Source organism: Telmatherina bonti (genome assembly GCF_933228915.1).
Source record: "Telmatherina bonti genome assembly, chromosome: 2".
Taxonomy (NCBI): domain Eukaryota; kingdom Metazoa; phylum Chordata; class Actinopteri; order Atheriniformes; family Telmatherinidae; genus Telmatherina; species Telmatherina bonti.
The window spans coordinates 5,220,089-5,236,842 of record NC_136620.1 but is presented as its reverse complement, the minus strand read 5'-3'; the positions used below and the strand labels follow the sequence as shown (position 1 = coordinate 5,236,842).

The 16,754-nt window shown below is 45.6% G+C and overlaps 1 protein-coding gene across 1 annotated transcript in view; it reads right to left on the bottom strand.

The window, feature by feature from the left end:
- Nucleotides 1-261: 261 nt before the first annotated feature.
- The window catches only part of bbs2 (Bardet-Biedl syndrome 2), a 38,257-nt gene continuing 21,764 nt past the window's right edge, over nucleotides 262-16,754 (bottom strand). The window contains exons 15-18 of the mRNA XM_079246869.1: nucleotides 8,730-8,867; nucleotides 6,737-6,849; nucleotides 5,060-5,208; nucleotides 262-789 (exon numbers count right to left, since the gene is read on the bottom strand). Coding sequence (XP_079102995.1) covers nucleotides 683-789; nucleotides 5,060-5,208; nucleotides 6,737-6,849; nucleotides 8,730-8,867 — 507 coding nt within the window. The 3' untranslated portion in view covers nucleotides 262-682. The remainder of the gene's footprint in view (nucleotides 790-5,059; nucleotides 5,209-6,736; nucleotides 6,850-8,729; nucleotides 8,868-16,754) is intronic.

Below are 16,754 nucleotides of genomic sequence, written 5' to 3'. Positions count from 1 at the left end.
TAACTGGTGTCATTGATTTGACATTGATTGAATGGAAAAATATTGCTGTGGAAATTATTTATGGGAAATATTTGAAGTACATATATAGGCCTTGAGCAGCTGAGTGTCCCCTTTAACATAAACATAGTTGACCAACAGTTGAAAACACACTCATTTAATATGCATGTGTCCACAAACACAGAATCACGTTTATTCTCTGACAAGCTATGAAAGGTAAACAAACCTTAGTCTGACTTCACAAGGATTTTCTTTTGCTACAAACACAGTAACGGAGTAGAGCTGTCTAAACATCGCCATGAGCTGAGGCTACCAGTCCGGGAACATTATCAGGTCTGTGGAAAAGGTTCAGATAGATGTACATCTATACACAGATAGGCATCTATCAGTCTACATCGCCGGGAAGATGGAAACTTTCCACTGTTTAATGAGTCTATGTTCAGGTAGGAGAACTGGAGCTATTTCAAACTGCAAAAATAGTGAGGTGGATGATAAATTTATGATTGCTTGTCATATCATTTCTCTGAACTAAAATGTTCCTGCCAGTTAAGTCCTGAAAAACTTGGGATGAGGCTGCAACAGATTCTTCATTGTCCAGAGTCCAAGAACGTTCTGCAACGTTCCTGTAGTTCTACAGATGTTTACAATCTTGATGAAGGTGGCTGAGCTTCAAGTCCCTCTGTCTTCATGAGGATGCCGTTCCTGCCTTCATGATTCTGAACAGAGCGTTGACATTGTTGCTCTTTATAGCGTCTCGACAAGCAGAGATCACCTGGTTTTTTGGTTTCCCCACTGAAGAAAAGAAAACAGCTGTGTGAGAAAACAGATGTGTGCAGTGCCATTTAATAAGAGTTAGAACACTCCTTAAACTTGCCGAAATGCGGTAACATGTCTCAAAATGTCCAAACAGCTCAACACTGTCAGTCAGTTTAAATGGGTTCTGGTGGGAGGGAGTGCAAATACATTAACTTTAACTCCAATTTTCCCCCAATATTACCAAGTAATGTGTATTGATTACCTCTCAATGTAATTTATCAAAGCTTTCTTTTTTCAAGCAGCAGAAACACATTCATCAGCTTTACATTTTCCACAGAAACAAGACAGTAAACACACTAGTAAAAACAATTACAGATTTAATCATCAAAAGTATTTTAAAAATGTGTGTCCTTAATTTGACAATGAAAATACAGATAATATAAGATAATGGCCATTTTAAAGCTGATTTTTCTCATCCTGCTACAGTGTGCCGGAGGTCAGCACCTGTTTTAACATTCCTTCAGATCTATGCTCTACAAAGCCCCTGATGTTACTCTCCCAGGATTTCCTGCCTCCCAAACACTTCAGCTGTGATAGAAGTAATTCAGTCAGTCTGTTCTATCTGGTGTCAGATGGAAAATGAGCTGATTTTCAAAATATTCCAAAGAAGTTTTGAATGACTTGAAAGACAAGTGGCTGCAGATGCTTTGAATGATGACTTATGATAACTTCTAATGTAAAGAAGACTAATTATTATATCACTACATATTTCACTTTTCATGTAAACTGAATAAACACATCTATAGCCGTTTTTGTGGTTGTATCCAGAAAACTGGCAAAATATAAAAAAATATTCATACCTAAAATATTTTCTGGTTAACAACATTAAATTACTAAATTAGTTTACCTGCTCTTAAAAAACACGACTTTCAACCAAACAGGAGACAATGACACGTAGTTTTTTCAAACAGTGTACATTATTTTCCAGTCTCACAGAAACAAGGAAGCTTTCTGAGGATGTGACTAGACATATTCATGTGTTTAATGCTGACAGGAAGCAGAAAATGCTTCCAGTCTGGAAAACTGCAGCAGCTGCATCAGGCAGAGGAATTCTGTTCCAAGAACAGAGGAATTTCACAAGGCACTGACAAGAGCTGAAAACGATGAAATGTTTTTTCATTTACATAACCAAATCCTGATTTGTCCAGCGAGACCAGTCTACCTCCAACAACCATATTCTCACAGAGGAAAAGCCAAATATATAGTTAATATAATGTATAGTTTATTCAGCATCACCAAAGGACAAATCTAAAATTCAACAAAAATCTTTACACAGAATAAAATGATGAATAAGGGATAATTAGAGGCTTACTGGTGCTTTCTAGAGACTAGAGCTGGACTCCTATTAGCTAACCACAGTTTAAACTACCATGAACTTGTTAATTACACAACTAATTAACTGAAACTGGCTTAATGACACAGTTGGCTTAATTTGTTGAGCTTCACAACACCAAGAAATGTTATTTCAGCAACTTATTAGGGAAAATGCATTTGAAACACAGAACTAATGGTGGTCAATAGTGGAACTATTGGCAGCTTCACGACCGCAACATTTTAGTCTTTCTAAAGAATTCTATCAGTGTCGGCACTCTCACTGGAGCACTCCAAATGTGTGTAAAAGGAAACAGGTGCGTGTGGAGAAAAAGGTTAATACAAGTAAATCCATTTTAACTTTATGTACGTAGAAGACATACTGGGGCGGCACGGTGGGACAGTGGTTAGCACAGTGGCTCACAGCAAGAAGGTCGCTGGTTTGATCCTTGAGTGGGGCGAGGTTTGGTCAGTGGCCTCTCTGTGTGGAGTTTGCATGTTCTCCCCGTGTTCTCTCTGGGTTCTCCGGCTTCCTCCCACCATCCAAAGACATGCATGGTAAGTTCATTGGTTACTCTAAAGCCTGTTCCATCCTCCACGAGAAGCAAGAACTGAGTTCTTGTTCTCGAGGCTGCAAGAACAAGGAAAAACGTCTTGTTCGGCAGGTCCATCCATCCTCCAGGAGAAGCAGGTCTGCAGCGGGGGGGCGATGTCTGCTTTATGTGCCATGAACCCGGTTGTTACCTCCGCCGAGGAGGTTGTTTCCCCGGCGTCTTTTTGCTCAAGATAACTTAAAAGGTTACGGAGGGATTTTATAAATATTTCAAGAGTTGTTGCAAATGTAAAAATGAAGAAGTGGTGGTGATCAGGATCACCGTTTGGATCCAGGAATGTTTTAAATGGATTCTTAAACATCGGGCTTGGTGGAGGTTTCCTCCTCCGAGTTTCTAGTTTCATATTTAACGAGCAGCTTCGGCGGGGCGGGTCGTGCACGCGGCGGGGCGGGGCGTGCACGCGGCTGGGTCCGAGTATTTTAACGCCACATGTAAAAATGTTGGTACTTTCTCACCACCTCGATCAGCTGTTTTATCAAAACAATCCGTTTTGCCGGCAACAACAAACACACAGAAGCAGCAACTCCGCTTCCTGCTTTCTCTGTGTTAACCACGCCCACCTCACATGTCCGACCAATCACACGATACTTCTCGCAGCCCCGCAAGAAAAAAGTTCTGCCAGCCCGGTGTGTCAAGAACTGTCCTCAAACACGTCCGCGAGAAGAAAATGACGTCAGCCTCGAGAACAGGAAAAAAGTTCTCGCTTCTCGTGGAGGATGGAACAGGCTCAAATTGCCCCTAGGAGTGAGTGTGAGTGTAAATGGTTGTTTGTCTCTGTGATGGACTGGCGAGCTGTCCAGGGTGTACCCTATATATATATATATATATATATATGTATACTACTGGCCAATAACCTGCCTCTCCACAACATGGAACGGCCAAGGTAAGTGGGCACATGGATCAATACATGGGGGAGACACAGAAAGGCATTGGCAGAGGAACCAGAGGAGCCAAACATCAGCTACTGGTTGACAGAACAGTCGCTCGAGACTGTAAAACCAGACAGACAAACCTGTGCACCGTTTGGATTGACTACTGGAAAGCCTATGACTCGATGCCACACACATAGATTCTGGAACGTCTGAAGCTGTACGAGATCAACAGGAACATGAGGACCTTCGTTGCAAACTCAATGAGGCTGTGGCAGAACACCCTGGAGGCCAACTTCAAGCCAATAGCACAAGTCTCCATCAAATGTGGCATATATCAAGGAGATGCCCTGTCCCCACTGCTGTTCTGTAGAGGCCTGAACCCCCTCAGCCAACTAATCAACAAGACTGGCTATGGATACCGACTCAGGAATGGGGCCCCCATCAGCCGCCTCCTGCACATGGATGACATCAAGCTGCTTTTAACCCGTTTGTCTTCAATTATGTCACTTTCAATCTAACCACCCTCACGAAAGTTCACACCACAAACCACAGATTTGTTTGCTGGCGAAATCCTACCTTTTTTTTAACTCATACAAATCTCACCCAAGCCTGAAATAGGTTTATTTTTTGTTTTGTTTGTTATCTGGAAATCTACGTACACATTTTTTATTCAGATTTGGTGGTGCTGCTTCTCCATATCAAGTTTTTCAGGGTTAAAGACACACCATGTAATCTTCTGACCTTAAAACTCCACGTCCCAGACTTGTTTTATGACACAGTGACATTTATCATGTGTATTTCTAGTCACTGCTCCGCAGCAGTATCCTGAGGCTGAGAAACGTACACATCTGGGACGTAACGTGACATTGCAGCAGAGTTTCACTTCACAGTCTAATAAGGAACTGGCTGTTTTGAAGACAGAACATCACTGATTCAACAAAGAAACACCAGTAGATTAAACTAGAGAAAAAGGGACAAAACAAAAGTCATCGCAAGATCATCTTTTGCTGGCTGGAGAGACCTATTAGGCCAGGTAGGATGCAAGATGGACGCCGGATTAGCCGTCAATAGGGAGTACGTGCAAAAGAAAATGGCAAAAGTTCTGTTTTGTCTTTCAGATGCAGCCAGGATACTGGCAGGTTTCCATCTTCTAGAGGTTATGCAGCCAGTTACCTCCAAACATTCTGGAGAAAGTTAATCTCACACATCAAAAAACTGAAGTGACCAAAAAAAAAAACCAAAATGTGGGGAAAAAAAAAAAAGCTGATTTGAAGTTATATTTGTAATTATTTTTTTCCAGTCTTCCCTCATTTTTTCAGGGGTCAAGAATCACTGAAAGGGTGGACTGCAGAATTCAGTGGGAAACTTTTGGGACTGTGAGGGAAAGGTGTGTGTTTGAGGAAACAGGTGTGTGTATGTTACTGAGAGGATCAGAACTGGACGCCCCACCTCTGAGTCGCCCAGCCCGCTGGATGGCCTGGTTGACCGACTTAAGACGGGCAAGCAGAGCGTTGTGGTTGTTAGAGCGGATCTTGTATTCATTGATGAGATCTCTGTTGAGGTCGTAGAGCTCCCTGTAACGTTTCTTCATGGTGGTTCTGCAGAGAGTCACAGCAGCTTTAGTGAAGACAAACTCATGGCAGCACAGTGGTGTCGCGGTTAGCGCTGTGGCCTCACAGCAGCAGGATTGCTGCTTTCAGCCTCAGCTGGGCATGGGTTTAAACAGTTTGCATGTTCTCCCCATGTATGTCATGTTTCTCTCACAGAACTCTGGCTTCCTTCCACTCAGAAGACATGCATGCTAGGTTAATTGCTATACCTACTTGATCACTTATCACATGTAAGTAAGTCTGGATAAAAGCATCTGCCAAATGACTGCAGAATGTTTCTGAGACAGCGTTAGGTCCAGACACTAGACATCTCTTAGTTGAATTAGATCTGAACCTTCAGTCATCGGGAACCTGTTTTATGAAGTGGGAACAAATAAACAATGAGAAAAAGCTGTCCTTACAGGACAGCAGTGTGAATGCTGTCATGTGAAAACTACTGAACTGTAATGCTAAAGAAGCTGAAATGAAAACAAGCTTTAAAGAAGTGTTGAAAGCAAAAACTGATATTTAAACATGGTTAAAGTGGCTAAAGACTGAGGTAGATGGCTAAAGTCTGCTTGTTGAAGAAATTATACAGCTGATGTCTACAGTCAAAAGATGTGTCCCAACCAAATATTTAAAATATAAACATTTACAAATTCTCACCAATAGTTTTGTCAATGGCAGCTTTGCCATTCTCAATCCAACTCCTCCTCTCCACACCGTTCAGCTCAGAATAAGCTGCTTATCAATCTAATGGTCCTCCATTAAAAGAAAGTTTCCCAATTACCCTGGATAAGATGGCTTTTTTTAGGTTACATTTGTTCTTCACAACAAATATATATACAGAAACATCCCATAAAGAATAGACATTTAAACAACCCCAACATCAGCATTTCACCTGAAAAAATAAACAGGGTCAATTCGATGTGATGCTGTGTTCCAGTGCTTCCCGTATCGGTGACATCACTGCCACATTGCAGCATACATCCACGTCTTAAGCATGGCTAGAACGTTACCTTTACCCCAATTACCAGCAGACATGGCGACACACGGAAAGTAAGCTGCCTATTCTCTGGATCGGAAGCAAGACAACTAAGTATGCACCCCTACTAATATGCAAACAGTAACAGGAATGTTGGGAATGCGGCTGCTAAGCGGTTTCATGGCTCTGTTGCTGTTGGCATGCCGGTTCTGGAGGCAGCAGTCAGGTAAGCACAGAGGTGTGTGTGTGTGTGGGAGTGTGTGTGTGTGGCGTTGGTCGACAGTGTGTGCGACAAGGCCCAGTTCATTTCAGTGAGAGCTGAAAATCAAACTAATCAATAAGTTTAAATCAGTGAAGATATCAAAAAGCTGAATAGAAATGCCCACATCCTGAACAAGAGGAAGATTTCGATATCAGGTTTGGTGAAATCGGTTAAACACAGCTGAAGATTTTACATGTCAAAAAACATACGGAAGAATAATAAATAGATAATAATGGGAAACAATATGATATATGATCCAAATATAACAAAGGGACATGATTGTAACTCACATGTCTCCCATCAAACGAGCATCCTCGGCCTGGACCAGCATGTTCCTAATGTAGTTGGAGTGGTCGGCCATTGCTGCAGTTAACTTCTGATGGACTGAATGGAACTCATCCACCTACAACAGACAAAGGAATATTTGGTCTCCATTAAACTCAGAATGAACTCAAATTTTCCACCAAGTCTCACTTCCTTCAAAATGCAATAAAAGAGCTTAGAAACAATGTCCAAATTTGTCGGTCAACTTTCAGAAATGAGATATTAGGTGAAACATACATGTACATGTGTGCATATCTTTCAGAAAATCAACTATTCAACTACTCCTTCACAAAGAACCCAAATAAAATCTGCTATGTGTTTTTTCAGGCAAAGGTGTAATGGCGCCGGAGTGTCTGTGTTGACGCTTGGCCCTGCCTTGTTTTATTGGTTTTAGCTTGATTTTAACACTTGTCACAGGGACCATTGACTCACTGCTGGTGTACAACTGTCAGGATTTGTTGAAAACCAAAGAAACAGTGAAAATCATGTGCTGCTAATTTTTACCTGGCGGATCTGCCAGAGTATATTCTCCGGGTAAACACCCCTTTATCCAGGAAACGTTGACGCTGGTGAGCACAAGCCGGCCGGCTTGTGAAGTTGAAAGCTCTGCTGGCCCAATGGCCAGATGCGATACGGTCTGTCTCAAAGATCTTAAAGACTGTCTAAACTGCTACGTCTCCCGTTGCATTCTTGATCCTGTCGGCGCTTGGCTGGTCCCCTTGATTGGACGTCGGATAGATCTCCACATATTGCGCCCTCATCGTTCTCCTTGCTGGGTTTCAGGGGGCGTTTCCCCGGGTAACCTCAGGCCGTTTAGCCGGGCAGCTCAATATGATGAAGCTGACTGTTATGAGGTGATTGCGAGATCCATGGTGATCAAGGCTTTTATTCTTCAAGTCTTTTTTAAATTGCAATCTTTGGATGTATCATTCTTAACTAAAATCTGGATTGGCACTGGTGAGTCCATTGCGTTCTCAGAGCTGTTACCTCCTGGGTGTACTTTCATCAACACAGGTGGAAAAAGGACCGTCTTGAGGTGTCCAACCAGATTCTTAAAGAGAGCTGGAGGAATTATCAGACTATTGTCAAAGCTGAGACAACAGAATATTTCTTTAAAATGATTGCGAGTAATGTTAACAAGCCCCATGCTCTTTTTAAAACAATTCTGTTTTAATCCCAGTCCTAACTTTATTGGAAATGGCAAATAAATGTTGCGAAAAATTCCTTTCTTATTTTAATGACAAGGTTAGTGCTATCAGGGCCAAAATATCTCCCTATTTTATTGTGTGGTTCAGGGGTCACTGAGTGCTCTGTTACTTTCTGTCAGTTTGAGCTGACAGGTTACAGGTATGAGCCAACACGCAATTTCAGGCTTGGAGTTAGTTCGGAACCCTAACCCTGCCTGTACATTTTAGAATTGATTTTAAGATCTTATTGTTTAATTTTAATAGACTGGCCCCTCAATACATTACCGACAACCTCAAAATTTACACTCCAGTGTGCACTTTGAGGTCTCAGGGCCAGTCCCAGCTTGTGGTGCTGAAGACGAGACTTAAGACTAGAGGGGACATAGCATTCTCTGTAGTCGGTCCTAGACTCTGAAATGCTCTGCCCCTCCATGTCTGAATTGCCCTCACAGTGGAGTGCTTTAAGTCTCGTCTAACGGCCGCTTTTATTCTTTGGATTTGACACTGCATGAGTTGTGTGGTCCTCTGTGTCTTTTATTTGTTCTTTTTAATTATTTTATTGGGTTTTTATTTAAATTCTTTTACTTGTTCTTATTATTTTAATGACATTTTATTTTATTTTTATTTTGTGATATTTGACTGTGCAGCACTTTGGAAAATATCTGTTTTTAAAATGTGCTTTATAAATAAAGTGCATTGGATTTGATCAGACATCAAACGTGGTATTTCAGATAAGGAGAGTTGTGTTTGGCTTGTGGTGGGTATTCAGAACCTCTGTCAGGGTCATACGTAGCTCCTCAAAGTACGAGGGGAAGTCTGCTTCAGCTGACAGATCTTCTATGGCCAGAAAGGAGGACAAAGACTGGACCAGATCTCCTGCCAGGTCAATGTTGTTGGTTCTCAGAGTTATCTGATCAGAAAAAGATCAAGCAATGAATCATTTAATGAAGAAATTTCAGTTGATCAAATTGGTTTTGTGTAAATTGAAGTATTACAATGTATTATCTTTGCAGATGATACCAATTTGTACTGTACAGGAAAAAAATTAAACAAACTTCTTAACAAAATTGAAAAAGAATTAGAAGTACTTATATGCTGGTTTGACATAAACAAACAATCTCTCATCAGTAAAACCAAATTTATGATATTTAGAAATACAAAAGACATAAGCAATAAAAAGTTAGGGAAACCAAATTTCTTGGAGTAACGATCAAATATCAGTTAAATTGGAAAAAGCATGTGGAATATGTTAAAGGTAAAATTTCAAAGTAAATTTCAATCTTATACAGAGCAAAAGACAAGATCAATAATGATGGTAGGCGCTTAATCTATTGCTCACCTATACTTCCCTATTTAACATATAGTATAGAAATATGGGGATCAACTTATAAACCTACAATAGAAACAATCATTTAAAAACAGAAAAGAGCAATATGAATAATTAACAATGCAGGTTATTATGCACACACAAATTGCAAAATCTCGTATCTTGAGATTACATGATTTATACTATTTTCGAACTATGCAATTTATGTCTGAAGTTAAAACAAGAGCCACTCCTGATTGCATCCTAAAGTTTTTTTCAATTCCTGAAAGCAAATATGATTTTTGTGATTATTGTAAATTTACTTTACCAAGAGTTAAGAAAAATATTTGAACTAGAAGTATCTCCTTTGCAGGAGTCCAAGTTTGGAATAATGCTAACTCAGAAATAAAATCATGCAGTCTTTTAGCAGTTTTCTAAAAAGTATTGCATAAGTCCTGGATAGATAAATATGGCTACAAATGAAATTGGAACTGTGCTCATGGGAAATGTTAGATTGCTAGCTAACAAAACGGACGAGCTCGAGATGCTAACAAGGTCTCAGAAAGAATACAGAGAGAGCAGAATTATGTAGTTCACCAAGACATGGCTGCATGAACACATCCCTGACTGTAATGTGTCTGTACCGGGCTTTAAAACGGTCCGTGCAGACCGCAGGAGGCATCGTCCCAACAAGAACAGTGAGGTGCTTCCCCAATAACAAACCCCGGATCACCAGTGAGCTGAAAAAGCTGCTGAACATCAAAAAGAAAGCCTTCAGGGATGGAGACAGGGAGTTATTGAGGGCAACACAAAAACAACTTAAAACACAAACTAAGAAGTGCAAGGAGGACTACAGGAAGAAGTTAGAAAGTCAGCTCCAGCAGAATAACCTGAGGGATGTGTGGTCTGGAATGAAGAAGATCACCGGCTTCAAGTTAAAGGGGGACCAGCCTGATGGAGGTCTGGACAGAGATAATGAGCTGAACATATTCTTCAACAGGTTCAGTTCACCCCCTACCTCCAGCCCAACAGACCACACACCCTCCATAAGCCCACTGCTTTCCTGTCACGCCTCCAATCTGTCACCCTGCAGCTCAGTCATGGACCAGAACACAGCTTCATCTCCCTCCACATCAGGACATCCTGAGACCTCCACCTTGTTTGTCTCCTGCAATCAGGTTAAGAAGCAACTTGAGAAACTGAACCAGAACAAGGCTGCAGGTCCAGATGGTGTCAGTCCCAGAGTTCTCAAGACCTGCTCAGAACAACTATGTCCGATTCTCCAGCACCTTTTCAACACCAGTCTGAGACTAAATAGAGTCCCAGTGCTGTGGAAAACCTCCTGCCTTGTTCCAGTGCCTAAAAAAACACAACCAGCTGAACCAAGTGACTACAGACCAGTTGCCCTGACATCTCACATCATGAAAGTCCTGGAGAGACTCTTACTGGCTCACCTCAACAAGCAAGTAAACACCTTTCAGGACCCATTCCAGTTTGCATATCGTAATGGACTTGGGGTTGAAGATGCCATCATATACCTGCTCCAGAGAGCACACTCTCATCTGGACCATTCAGGCAGCACTCTGAGGGTCATGTTCTTTCATTTCTCAGTGCTTTTAATACCATTCAGCCTGCTTTGTTATGTGAGAAGCTCCATAAATTCCAGGTGGATACCTCCACAACCACCTGGATCTATGACTACCTCACAAACAGACCCCAGTTTGTGAGACTGAAAGGTTGTGTGTCTGAGATGGAGGTCAGCAGCACTGGTGCACCACAAGGAACTGTACTCTGGCCATTCCTCTTCACTCTGTACACCTCAGACTTCCAGTACAACTCTGAGTCCTGTCATCTGCAGAAATACTCTGATGACTCTGCAGTTGTGGGGTGTATCAGGGATGGACAAGAAGCAGAGTACAGAGAACTGGTCAGTCAGTTTGTTAAATGGTGCGGTGACAATCATCTCATATTAAATAGCAGCAAAACAAAAGAGATGATTGTTGACTTCAGGAGGAAGAAGAATAAACAAAGCACTGTTTCCATCCTGGGAGAGGAGGTGGAGGTGGTGGAGGAATACAAGTATCTTGGAGTTCAGCTGGACAACAAACTGGACTGGAAATGCAACACTGACTACATCTACAAGAAAGGTCAGAGCAGACTGTACTTCTTAAGGAAGCTGAGATGGTTTAACGTCTGCACCAAGATGTTGCATATCTTCTATAAGTCTGTTGTGGAGAGTGCAGTCAGCTTTGCAGCATCTGCTGGGGTAGTAGCATCAGAACCAGAGACTTGGAGAGAATCAACAAACTGATCAAGAAAGCTGCTTCTGTGCTTGGAGTAACTCTGGAGCCGCTGGAGCTGATTGTCCAAAGAAGAATGCTGCACAAGCTGATGAAGATGATTTAATTTAATTTACTTCTAAATCTGCCCCTCCCTGAGCCGTCACCTTATCGTGGTGGAGGGGTTTGTGTGTCCCGAAGAAACTAGCAGCTGGGGGTTCTCTTTCATAATATTTTACTCGATGTCTCACTATGGGATGCACGCCTCTGTGCAGCTCTCAGAAGCATTAATCTCATTACGCCAATCCTGACTGGCTGGTGAACGTGTTCGTCCGCATCAGGTAGAGCCATCTACCTTAAATAGCTCATGTGGACGGCACCGCCTTATTCAAACACCTCTTCTCACTCGGAGCATATCTCGCGCCTGGGCTAGCTAGCTAAACTGTCCACAGACTGACCTTTAGCTTCGGTCGCCGGGCGCTATCTAGCCTTTAGGCACATTTTTATTGCTTCGTTTGGTCACACCAAACCTTCTCCTTTGCTTCCTTGCCCCACCACGGCTCGGTCATCACTATTTTTCAGCCTCACCACGGCGAAAAATAATATTTACTGTTGAGCATTAGCACACCAGCTAACTCCTCGGCTCTCACGGTTAGCACACCAGTTAACCACCTCAATTCCCCACTTGTTTCCCAGCTCGCTGGGAATGGAGGCGAAGAACCCTAACATCAGAGGTGATGGAGAATCTGGGGCCCATTCCTGCCGATGCGGGAATAAAATTTCGAGCAGAGACCCACACCAGGTCTACTTGTGCTCCCTGGGGCTGGAACATGCCCGGCTAACAATAGATGTCCAGGCTCGTGTCAACACTGTGCGGTGTTCACAGTAAAAAGTCTCCACAGATGGCTAGCTCGCCAAGCTAGCCTGTCAGGACATGACCCTTATTTCACCTCCACCGATATTGCCGTCAAAAGGGGAGGGGATGGCGCGTCCACTGCGGTAGTGGTACCGGAGGCCAGCATCAGCTGGGGCTCCCAGCTTGAGCTGGCCACGCAAGGGGAAGATGTCCTGGACCTGGACTATGGAGAAGATGAAGATGTTGCCTCGAGTCTCCTCATATCAGAGGACGAGGAGAAGGACGACATCTTTAGTACTTCGGCCTGGGCTGCACAGCCCGCAGCCTCCACCACCACTTGGGATGGAGGCGAGGGTAGCACACCAGCTTCTCCCCTCCCCAGTTCGGACATGCTCAACGTGTGTAAACCCGCTGCTGCCCGTCTATCCCCTGGCCGGCTGTTTTAGCGGAGACTACCAGGTGCCACTACGAAGGGAAGAAATTACCCTCAGCTAAGAGTGTGGCAAAACAACTTCTCCCCATCTTCCCGGAGCTGCTGGACGAGGTGACGTGCTCGTGGAGAGACCGCCCGTACAGCAGCAGGAGCCTGGTTCCCGGGGCCTCATCCCTCGACTGTGAGGCGATGGAGAGCTTGGGCCTGCTCCGGATGCCTCCAATGGAGCCACTCGTGGCAGCTCACCTTCACCCCAGGCTGTCAGCAGTGTCTTCCAGGAGCACCAGCCTGCCATTCAAAACGGACCGTTTTCAGTCAGCCCTGACTGAAAAGGCGTACAAGGTGGCTGCGCTCTCGGCCAGAGCGCTCAATGTCCTCTCCCTGCTCACAGCGTATTAGGCTGAGCTGTGTGAGGACTTTGGGCAAACCTAGGACCCAGCAACGTGGGAGGAGGTTCTGGTCATCGTCGACTTGTGTCTCCGTGTCCAGCGCTGCGGTCAGTCCAGGCCACGGGGAGAGCACTGGGAACTATGGTGCTGCAGGAACGGGCGCGGTGGCTCAACCTCGCCAACCTGTCAGACAGGGAGAAGGACGACGTCTTCGATATGCCCATTGTTCTAGAGGGAATTTTTGGCTCAGGATTGGCCTCAATGCAGCAAAGATGTGAAGCTAAAAAGAAGGAAGACGAGGTTCTCCGGCTCTGCCTTCCCCGAAAGCCTCCTGTTCCCTCCCCCCCATGCAGCGCAAGGCTCCTACGTCTGCTGCCTCCCATGTTCCAGAGTTTAAAACGCCTAAACAACCGAAACTTCAGCCTGTCCCACCAACTTTGCCCGGTAGGGCCAGCTGGCCTAAGAAACCAGGGGCTACAGTCGCAGCTGTGCCGGCACCCCCCACGTAGGCTGCCACTTTCCAGGCCAGAAAGAAGAAGCGAGTAGCCTGAAAATTGGTCTCTTCGCCGAAGCAGCTGGCAGTTCACCAGCTCCACCTGTTTGGTTTCCAAGCGTGCGTCCAGGGCTTTCCCACGCCCCCACCTCCTTGCTGCCACGGACCATGCCGAAGCAAGACAAGGGAATTGGACATTGGACGACAGAGGTTTCAGCGGTTGCTCCTCTCTCATGTCCACAAGCACGCACACACACACTTTTATTAAAGAAAATAAAAAGTGTTTCGCTGCAGCATCCAGGCAGAGTGCCAAGGGCGCAGCTAATAAAAACGAAAACCAAAGCTGTGAGAATAAACAGTGTGGGTGCGGGACCCGCAGCTTCCCCTCAGAAGGAAGCTTTGGCTTTCTCCGGTGTGGGAGGGGCTTCGGCTCCGTCACTGCGCTGTCAGGGAAGCCCAGTGCCGCCGACGAGTCACTCCCCTGTTCCACCCAAAGATGGCACCAACACTTCGCAGGAGTTTTCTCTTTCCATGGGAGGCCTGCAGTGTGTGTCTCCGCTCTCCCTCAGATGGGAAAGATAGGCCACGCACGGAGCGTTGCCCTGGGTATTAAGGACGATCTTGAGGGGATACAGGCTGCAGTTTGCCACTGTTCCCCCGAGCTTCGCCGGCATTATACACTCCCAGGCTCCAGGGGAGACCGCTCCAGTTTTACAAAAGGAAATTTCCTCCCTGTTAAACAAAGGAGCGATCTGTGTTGTCAGTCCCGCACCATGTCAGAGTGGTTTTTACTCCAGGTATTGTCTGGTCGGGGGGGGGGGGGGGGGGGGGAAGGGGGGGACCGGAATTGGCCCGATCCTGGATCTACGCGCTCTGAACAGACACCTGAGGAAATATAAATTCCGGATGCTTACACATGCATCTCTGCTGCACCTTTTTTGACAGAATGATTGGTTTACTTTTGTTGACCTAAAAGACGTGTATTTCCACACCCCAATTTATCCTCCCCACAGGAAGTACCTGAGGTTTACCTTCCAGGGGATCTGTTACGAGTACCTGGTACTCCCTTTTGGCCTGTCTCTGAGTCCGCGAGTGTTCGTGCGATGCACAGAAGCAGCGATAGGCCCGCTCCGGCGGCGGGGCATCCGCTTGGCTATATACCTGGACGATTGGCTGCTTTTGGCACAATCAGAACAGGACGCCAGGGCTCACACACAGATTCTGGTGTGGCACCTGTCGGATTTGGGTTTCTGGATAAACACGGAAAAGAGCATGCTGTCTCCGGCGCAAATCTAATCTTTCTGGGATTATTCCTGGACTCGGTGACTTTCACAGCACGCCTCTCGGCAGAAAAGGTGAGAGCTTTCAGGGCGTGCCTCGCATTTTTTCGTCTAGACAAATCTGTTCAATTCAGATTATGTCTTTGATTACTCGGACAGATGGCATCTGCAATTCTTGGGGTCCGACTTGGCCGCCTCCACATGAGGGAGTTTCAGCATTGGGTGGCCTCGTCCGGCCTAGACCCCCGCCTAGTGCTGGTCACTCCGAGTTGCGTCAGGACTCTGCGCCACTGGTGGGCTCCATCCTTCCTGACCCGGGGAGTGACTGGCCCCAGAGTGGCACAACTTGTCAGCGTGGGCTCCCACAGTGTGTAATTTCCACTATACAGAGTGCACAGGCCCCCTCCACTAGGTCATTGTATGACTGTAAATGGAGGGTGTTTGAGGAATGGTGCCGCAAGTACGGCCACAATCCTTTTCAGTGCCCGGTGGGGACGATCTTGTCATTTTTACAGGATCTGATTGACAAACGGAAAGCCTTCTCCACGGTTAAAGTGTATTTGGCAGCTATTGCTGCCTGCCACGTGGGGTTTGGAAAGCTGACTGCAAGCCAACATCCGCTGGTCTGCTGTTTCATGAAAGGAGCACCTAGGCTCCTTCCTGTGTCCAGACCAATGGTCCCGCCATGGGAATTGGCCGTGGTCTTGGAAGGGCTGAAGGGTCCCCCTTTTGAGCCTCTGTAAGGAGCGGATTTGAAACACGTGTCTCTCAAGACAGTGTTGTTGCTGGCTTTGGCATCGGCAAAACGGGTTAGTGACATCCATGCCCTTTCAGTGCATCCTTCGTGCGTTCAGTTTTTCCCGGGGGATGTGAGGGTAATTTTGAGACCCAACCCGGCCTTTGCGCCCAAGGTGGTGGCTCCTGTTCCCCTATAGACTTGGTTGCCTTTGGTCTCTCCTCGGGAGAACAGAGGTCGTTATGTCCAGTTCGTGCAGTCCGCACTTACATGGATAAGAGTTTCAGAAGGAGCGATCAACTGTTCGTGTCCTGGGTTAATCCTCATTAGGGTCCCATCACGAAACAGCGCCTGTCCCACTGGATGGTGGAGGGCATCGCTCTGGCCTATATGAGTCAGGGATTGCAGCCTCCTGGGGGCCTGCGAGCACACTTTACTCAGGGTTTGGCTGCATCATGGGCCTTATTCAGGGGAGTATTGGTTCAGGACATCTGTGCTGCAGCAAGGTGGTCCTCGCCTCTCACTTTTGTCCGGTTATACATGTTGGATGTCTCCGCCCCGTGCTTAGCACGCATGGTTTTGACATCTTAAGGACTCTTTCCTGTAGGTTGGTGGACGCTGGATAAGCTTGTCTGGCAATACGGGAGCTACCCCATCCCATAGTGAGACATCGAGCGAAATATAATGAAAGAGAACTTTAGGTTATTTACATAACCCCGGTCCTGGAGAGGAGGATCCACCGGATAGTCGAATCTCGGATTGAGGAGGAGCAGAGTGGTTTTCGTCCTGGTTGTGTAACAGTGCTTTACAAGAGTTCTATACCCTCTTTGGGGTCCTGGAGGGGGCATGGGAGTTTGCCCAACCAGTCTATATGTACTTTGTGGACCTGGAGAAGGCATTTGACCATGTCCCCCGGGGGCTCCTGTGGGGGGTACTCCAGGAGTATGGGGTACCGGACCCCCTTGTACGAGCTGTCCGGTCCCTGTACAACAGGTGTCAGAGTTTGGTCCGCATTGCCGGTAGTA